General features: G+C 40.4%; 1 protein-coding gene across 2 annotated transcripts in view; it reads left to right on the top strand.

Moving 5' to 3' along the window:
* The first annotated feature begins 1,242 nt into the window (after positions 1 to 1,242).
* The window catches only part of GPM6B (glycoprotein M6B), a 134,321-nt gene continuing 126,965 nt past the window's right edge, over positions 1,243 to 8,598 (top strand). The window contains exon 1 of one of the 2 annotated variants that reach the window (XM_087726156.1): positions 1,243 to 1,459. In XM_087726156.1, coding sequence (XP_087582282.1) covers positions 1,456 to 1,459 — 4 coding nt within the window. In that variant the 5' untranslated portion in view covers positions 1,243 to 1,455. The remainder of the gene's footprint in view (positions 1,460 to 8,598) is intronic. The other variant, XM_087726159.1, reaches the window with a different exon arrangement.

Genomic DNA, 8,598 nt, shown 5'->3' with positions numbered 1-8,598 from the left:
TCTCTTTTTGTGAGAATTAAGTCCAATATTGCTGTCCCTCTAGTTCAATCCTCTACCTTTTGGACAACAAAGTTATTAGCTGGTTGGTCAGGAACCTATTCGATCTCTCATGATGCAGAATTAATCTTCCAGTTGATGTCAGGGTAATTGAAGTTCCCCATGACGATTGTAATGTGTTTCCTGCATACATTTGTTAACTGGTTAGCAAAAAGTACATCTATTTTTTTCACCAACCCCTTAGCCAGTGCAGTGGTGGGTTCTGGATCCCATTCCAACCAGTATGGTTGGAATGGGCCCGGTGTCATCCACATGGACATGCGCAGTGTGCGCATGTGTCTTACCGTCCAGCAATGCCTCCGCGAACCTCCACGACACTCCAGCTGCTCGGCGGAGTGTCGTGCAGGTGCTGTACGTGCCATGCATGTACGTGGAAGCGCCGAAGACTTTAAAGACAGGTAAGGAGCACAGGCGGGTGGGCCCTCCAAAGCACCATACCAGAACAGTACCCGGTGCTTCAGGCAGGCTCCGGTACGCCCGCCTGCAACCCACCACTGAGCCAGTGGTTAACTTCTGAAATCCTTTGTTCTCTTTATTACTGTATTATACTAACCTAAATGCCACATTTGGTTCTATTTTTGCATGTTGCATGAACCTATTCAATGGTGGCTTCTCTATAGTTAAGCACACAATGTGCATATTGAATCTGTTTTGAGACTGTTCATACATTCTGAAAACCATGGTTTAATTATGGAAAGCCATGGTCTGTTACACAGCTCCTTGGAAACACTGAATACACATTTTAAAATCACAATAGCTGGATGCTTTTGTGATTTGGGACGCAGTTTCCTGAACTTCACGTTTGAAGTTCATTGACGTTCATTCATTCATCCATTCATATGGCTTTCATTATGAATATTTTGGCTCCTCTAATCCTCGTTGACTGAACAAACGACAGAAACCTAGGCTCGCCTTTCGGGATGTGCTGATGGCGGTCTGAAAGGGTAGATCTGAGGGCCCACTCTCGACACAGCTCTCCCGAACCAGTTTTGGCTTCTGATACACTAGAAGAGGCGCCCTTCCAACCCTTTTGCGCTTCCTCGGAACCCGGCTACTCAGGAGAAGAGGCAGCCGCGTTACTACAAATGGCAGTGCAGCAGCAGCAGCAGCAGCTCCCGCATCCCATCCTCTCACAAAGGCGCGAAAAGAGACATTAATAGCCATTGCACACCGGCCGCCTTCTCCTCGGTGGCTGCTCAGCGCAGGCGCCGCCCCTTTGGCTGTGGCCGCTGAGGGAGGGATCCAGCCGAGGAGAGTTCGGACTTCGAGCGCAGATTCTTCGACTACGCTAGGTTCCTGCCGTCTCCTTTCCGAAGCCGAGAAAGTCCACCTCGCAAAGCAACCTCACACCGCCGCCCCTCCGCTGCAGCCGAGCCATCTGTCCGCCCGTGAGAGACCATGGGTGAGTAGAGCACCGCAGCTGCGGTTCGGCTTTCCATCTCCGCCCCCCACCCCAAACAAGCCTAAACTTCTCCGACTCTTCATTCACCGTTAATTCCTTCCTTGGCTGGTGGCAGCTTTGGTTCTGAAACTAAGCGTAAGAGCCCCCACGCGTGCACCTTGACCACGATAATGCATGTTACAGAAAGATCTGCTTAAGCCTCGGACTTCCTGACTCGTATTTATCCGGCTTGGCAAGCTGAAATAGGGGAGACACTCTGCACATGTTCAAAAGAGATGTCTTGTTAGGCACTGCATTCTTTCTTTCGAGGGGAGAAGGGGCCTCTCTGACCACTGGAAAGAGATTGCAATGATTTTCTCTTTGGCTGTGGTGTTAGAGACATGGTGGAAGAATACCTAAGAGATTGCTGGATGAAGCACCCAGTTGCCAAGAAAACTGTTTCTCCCTTAAGTCTGAACAGGTCTAGATCCACTGTGTCTTTATTTGCTGCAGATTTTCTTGCATCAGTAGAATCATATATCCTAAATGGAGCCCACAGAGATTTAGGCCATGGAGCCCACAGAGATTGAGCCCAAGCAGCCTTGCAGAAAATGCAGTAAACTTAAACTAGATGGTTTCTATACTTGAATTGGACCACTTTCCTCATTATTTCAGCACCACTTTGCTTTTGCTTTTTGCCCATGTCTTCTTTAGAAAGTTAGAACTACATCCTTCAATCTGGTTAGAACTGGAAAAAGGTGGCAAATAAATTTAAGACTAAAGGAAGATGTACTTCAGAATAACCTTGACTACCAAACAGAAGTAGGAATTTATTGCTGGCTAGAAGTCATTTGTCTGGATACTTCTTTTAGTCTTCTTGGATTTAAAAAGTGCTGCCTTAACTTATCTTTGAAAGCCCTGGAGTTCCTGAGTGAATAAGACCACAGCTCTTTGTAGAAATAAAATTCCACATTTTCCTTCTCATATTAATATTAAGCCATTGTTAAAGCATTTGGGTTATTACAATAGCTGCTCTGAAGCTTAGCATTTACACTGGAACAATATTGCAAAAATGTGCTAATTTATTCCAGATGTAGTCAAGAATTTCAGAGATCTCTTGGATAGAATGAATTAGACATGCTAAAAGTTCTTTATGGCACAACTAACCTTAATAATTGTGCAGTCAGCTAAATTTTTTAACGTACTTAAGTTGTGTGTATGTTTGTGCACTTGTGTAATCAAAGAAATATCAACAGCTCATAGCTGTGGTAACTGAATTGAATTCATTTTTAAGGCCTGCTTGCTCCTTTGGGAATGGAGAGAGAAAATAAGTCACAGTTATTTAGGGTGAAATATAAATTATAGCAAAAGAATAGTTAATAGAGCCAAGTTGTATATCATTATTCAGATTTCTACAGGTAGTCTACCAAAAGTTACTAAATGATGAATTGATGTTCTGTTTTATTTATAGATATTTCTTTGAACAAAGCAAAATGTGGTTAAATGCGTATAAAAACTCTTGAAATGGGAATCTAATGGTGAACAGTTTTTGAGATACTTTGGAGTGTGTTGCCAATTATGATCATAAATTAAACCTACTCATTATGAGCAAAATAAAACATTGTCTCAGAATGTATTGGTTGATGATAATGATATCTGAGATTCTCTAGCTGGAATATTTCTCGAATGTTGAAAGTGGTCAAATCTCAACATATTTGGGATTCAACTTACAGCTTGTCTAAATTTGTATCATATAGTTTGTTTACAATAATTTTTTTTTGGTTTATAATGTTCTTGGGGGGGGGGCAGCAAGAAATTTCATAAAATGCAGCTTTGTAAAACACTATTACTTTTTGTTTGAGGATGAGTCCAAGCTGCATATTTTTATATATTATTCAATGAATGTTATATGCCCATTACTGGTATTTAACACTTATGTACTACTTTTAGTGTGCATCAAATCAGTTGACATCTCAAACTGCTACTTTAAATTCTATTTTTTATGTGCAACAGACTAATGTATATTGTTTTCTCTTGACAAATAACTTTATCCCATTGTACTGAAATTAAAAACATCTCACCATTCTTATTGCATTACAATTGTGTTTCTTGATCCAGTCCTAGAACAGGTCCCCAGGGACTGATAGAGTCAGCCACCATTCCTGAGCCATTGTAAAGCTTGTCCTCATGACTATTATAACTAGCTGTATATAACTATATAAATGACATATCCAGCCAACTTTAAGAGCTCAGAAAAATATCTTTAGCACTGTCTTATTGCATAGAATCTAGTTTTGTATATTACCTTCATTTGCTAATTTAGTTTGTGGCCCATGACCTTCTCCCCCTCTGCTGTCTGGATATTTGAGATGATAACTCCCAGAACTCATTAGTGTTGGCTTGGAATTCTAAGTTCTACTTCCAATACTCCTTAAAGTCATCCACCTAGAAATAATTGCTTTCAACTAGTGGTTCTCAACCAAGTGATCAAGATCTTTCTCTTTTTTTTGTGAGAAGTTGGAAGGTTTGAATTTTTTTTTTACTATAGCCCCACAGACTACTTTTGTTGCCCTGCATGCAGCAGGGCAGAATGGAGCTGGAAAGTAGGTTAGTGAAGGGATGTGGATGCCTGGGAGGGGTGAGGGTTTGGCATGGGTGGCATGGCTGAGGGGCCCTCAGGTAAGCCACTGTGGCATAGGTGGGCCAGCTCCGCACCCTTGGTCCTCCACCCCCCCCCACCGGCTCGCTTCATTCAACAACACACTGTTACGGTGGCCACGAAGCAAGGCAGGGGGGATGGAGGATGAAGCAAGGCAGGGGGGATGGAGGATGAAGCAAGGCATGGGGTATGGAGCTCCCCCCCCATGCCCCGCACCAGCTTATCTGAACGCCAGACCATCAACATCCTAACAACTGCCTCATCTTCCAGTGGCTCCAGCCGCCATGCAGAATGCTGCGAGGCTCATTTTGCTGGTGGAAGAAAGCTGTGAGACTTGTTTTGCTGGTGGGGCTGCTCACAGCTGGACACTGTGTAGTATGCAAGATGAGCCTTGCAGCATTCTGCGGTGAGTGGCTCCATCAGTGCAACGAGTCTCGCAGCGTTCTGCAAGCAGCTCCACTGGCATGATGAGGTAAGCGGGTGTTGGGCGCCTGGGGCACCTCCAGCCCCCCACCTTAGCTTGATTTTTACACCTGCGCCTTGCTCCACCTTGTACATTCAAATGGTGGGTGTCTTAACTAGACCTTATTTTGGGGTAGGTTTTATATTAGGCACAGGCGGAAAATAGCTTTTAGATGTTTTTCATTGCTATATCTATTTTGTTCATTCTTTATTGATTATTATTAACAAACTTTGGATAATATTTCTTTTTGTGGTTGTGGAATAGAAGTGAGCTACTTATCAAGTGAGCTACATAAACTAGCACAATATCACAAGAGATAGAGCTTGCAAGACAATTCAGTAATATCCAGTACTGCCTAGTGGCAAACTATCAAATATGCAATCCTATGCATATTTATTCTGGTATTCTGCTGTATTTATTTAGTTATGCTTCTAAAACAGTATGCTTAAGATTTCAGTTTAAGAACCAAAATCATTATGACTGTTTCAAGAAAAAAAAATCCTGAAAAATTCGATGCTAATAATGATTTTCTCATGAGTAATGTTTATGTAGCAACACAGGTGAAGTGTAAATTTCAGAATATTTAGACTCCAACTAAGTATTACACTACAAGTGAGTTTAGCATGTTAAGTGAATCCAGCCATTGCTTCTGTTGTTTAGCATTTCCAAGCAAGATAAGGAAGATCAATGCCTGCTTAGTGAATATAATCAAAATTGGAATTCTGCTTCCAATTTTATCTAGCAATAGTGGAAAGAAGCTGAGCAAGTGGCTTTGGAAACATTAAGATATGTTTTTATCCTGGATCAGGTTTCAAGTTTAATTTTTAAATATATATATTTATATATATTTATATATATGGTATTTTCCAGGAAAGGTCTATTGGAAAATGCCTGTATTGAACTTTACTTAGGGCATTTTCTTCCTCTGCAAAATCAGGGATGGTTTTTTATATCATCCGTTATTACTGAGGGTTTTCAGCTTTTTCAGAGTTGGCTGGTAGTCCTATTGAACACCTCATCAACCTGACTTAATTAGTTGCCCATTGTTGCCAAGTGCTGCTCTTCTGAACAGAATCTAAGTTGCTCCTTGGTATACCCTTAGAGGAGTATAATAATGTTTCTCCTTCTCCATATTTCTAACCACATGTTAATCTTGCCGTTCTCTTTATTAATAATGCATGATGAGGAAGTTAAATTTTATGAATGTATATAAATATGTGTGCATTCCAGCTCCATTCTTCACCAGCCATGCTTCTAGCACAATAGCTGAAAGGATTTCAGATAGGTTGGTTTTTTCCATTTCTGACCCTATTTATGTGGCTGGAAATGACCAAACATTTTCAAAAATAACCTAATTTATATGCCAGAACAAAACAGATGAAATGCTATTTTCCAAGGGATGCTTAAAGAAGAAGTAGAACTAGTGACAGCTAAAACATCTTTCTCTTCTTATGCCCAAAATTCCACAGGTTAGGCCCGCGATGGTGAACCTATGGCATACATGCCACAGGTGGCACGCAGAGCCCTCTTTGTGGGTATGTGAGCTGTCGGCCCAGCTCAGCTCTTCCATGCATGTGTGTGTACCTCCCGTCGGCCAGCTGGTTTTTGGGTCTCTGCTACGCATGCATGGGGGTGGAACACATGCAGGAGATGTGCATGCATGGGGTCATTTGTGGAACCTCTTCTATAGAAGAGGTTAGAACTGGCAGGAACCCACCTCTGGTGCATGTACTCGCTCTTTCAGCACATGACAAAAAGGTTCACCATCACTGGGTTAGGCTGTATATACTGAATAAATGAATGAATAAATGAATGCATGAATGAATGAACAAACAAACAAACAAAAGTAGCTATTGGAATCATCTGGATGCTTAATCGTAGCAGCGCAGTGGGAATAGGTAAATGAAAGATCTCCAGTCTTCTTCCTGATGATGGTTTATCATTAAAGAGCATCAGTAGGCTAGGAAAAACTGTTACCCGTTTCACTTTCATTCATTTGACCATATGGGAAGAACCAGAATAAGATTCAGCAGGGATTTTATTGAGCAATCTGTTTGGGACAGTCTGTTTCTCTTTTATCTCAAGTGTTCTTATATTATGGTTGGAGAGAAGAATAATGAGTCGAAAGCCCCTTATCAGTTGACCTATATGTTAAGGAGCAAAAAACATAATACAAATGAATAAATGGGAGATGGCATCTCTACTAAATATATAGAACAATCCATTTTATAGGGTGATGACAGGCCACTTATAAAAGTTATATACACAAATAGAAATGAGAGATGATGAAGTTGCAGGTTCTAAATTTATGCCCTTTTGTGTGACTCCCTGCTGATTTTTTCTGCTAGGAATCAATGGCCAGAGATGGGGAAAAAAGTTCCTTCTGTTTTCCTCTGATGATGTGGTAGGAAGATCTTGTGCCAAGAAAACAGTTGGAGCTGGCAACTCATTAATTTCTTGTATGTTCCTTATTTTCAATTTCCCAACTCCATTTTCAGAGAGAACCCTGTTACATGCATGGGAAAGAGTCTCATAACCAGATTCTTTGGCATGGAAGTTCCTGAACTGAATAGGTCTTCAACCAGCAGGACATTCTGTTTTCATAAGAAAAGAGGAAATGAGGAGGCCATTTCTCTCTCTCTCCCTACATTTTAGAGTACATGACTAGAAAATACTAAGGCAACAGTGATCATCAGCTGTTTGAATAATGTCTCCTTTTCTGAGAAGATTATGCATGCTTTCAAACAGTACTTTGGAAAGAGAACTTCGGTGAATTAACTATGTTTTGTTTATTTATTTAAAATGTTTTCTAAATAATGGATTCCAGAATGGCATACAAAACTAACTGAACTAGTCAACATGATAACCATGTAACAAAAATAGTAATGGTGTTGATCTTCCACTATACTAGCTATCATAGTTAAACTTACATTGTTGATGAAAAAGGTAGTGCTGGGTACTACCATGGAATAGAGAAGTTAAGAATGTATTTTTACTGTTTGATATAAGGTTTGCTATACACAATTTGATCCAAGAAAAGAAAGACAATTGTGTTTGTGTTTCAACTGTGCTTTCTTTTTTTGAACAGCTGGAGACAAACCCTGAAAGAAAAGCAATCCTCTTTCTTCCTATTCAGCTGTACAGTTTGGCTAGGCAGGATTAAAAACCCTTTGTGAGCCACATTAATGGTCAAATCAGATTAGTATTGGTCATTATAGCTGGCTACATTTCAATTAAAGGATCCTTTAGACCACTGGTCCCTCCCCCTGTGTGTTTGTGTGTGTGTGTGTGTGTGTGTGTGTGTGCGCGCGCGTGTGTACATGTTCTGTTTTTCTGAGTTGTGTGAAAATATTCACCTCTGTTCCCTTTACATGAAATATACAATATTCTTCATGTTCTATTGCCTTTTTCATTTGTTTTAGATAAATTATTTTCTACCGAAACATATAGGGATTAAATACATTAAGAGTATAGGTAGTCCTCGATTTACCACCACAATTGAGCCCAAAATTTATGTTGCTAAGCAAGACAGTTGTTAAGTGAGTTTTGCCCCTTTTTATGACCTTTCTTGCCACAGTTGTTAAGTGTATCACTGCAGTTGTTAGGTTAGTAACATGGTTGTTAAGTTAATCTGGTTTTCCCATTACTTTGTTTGTCAGAAGGTTGCAAGATGGGATCATATGACCTTGGGACACTGCCACAGTCATAAATATGAGTGAGTTGCCAAGCATTTTAATTTGGATCATATGAAACATGCAGATGCTGCAACATTTGTAAATATAAAAAACAGTCACTTCTTTCAATGCTGTTGTAACTTTGAAGGTCACTAAATGAACTGTTGTAACTCGACTATGTGTCCATGAAGCAGATCCATAGGCTTATCTACTAAAATTCTTTTTTTCTTGATTACATTTATTTAACTACAGTAGTCCTTGTCTTACAACAATTCACTTATTGACTGTTCAAAGTTACAATGGCACTAAAAAAAGGATTTATGGCTGTTTTTCACACAACTTTTGGAGCATCCCATGACCATGT

This window comes from Thamnophis sirtalis, unplaced genomic scaffold (genome assembly GCF_051295495.1).
Source record: "Thamnophis sirtalis isolate CommonGarterSnake01/CBP01778 unplaced genomic scaffold, rThaSir2_p1.2 scaffold_12, whole genome shotgun sequence".
Taxonomy (NCBI): Eukaryota; Metazoa; Chordata; class Lepidosauria; order Squamata; family Natricidae; genus Thamnophis; species Thamnophis sirtalis.
Note: the sequence above shows the minus strand (reverse complement) of the source record. Positions and strands in the feature narration are given on the sequence as shown.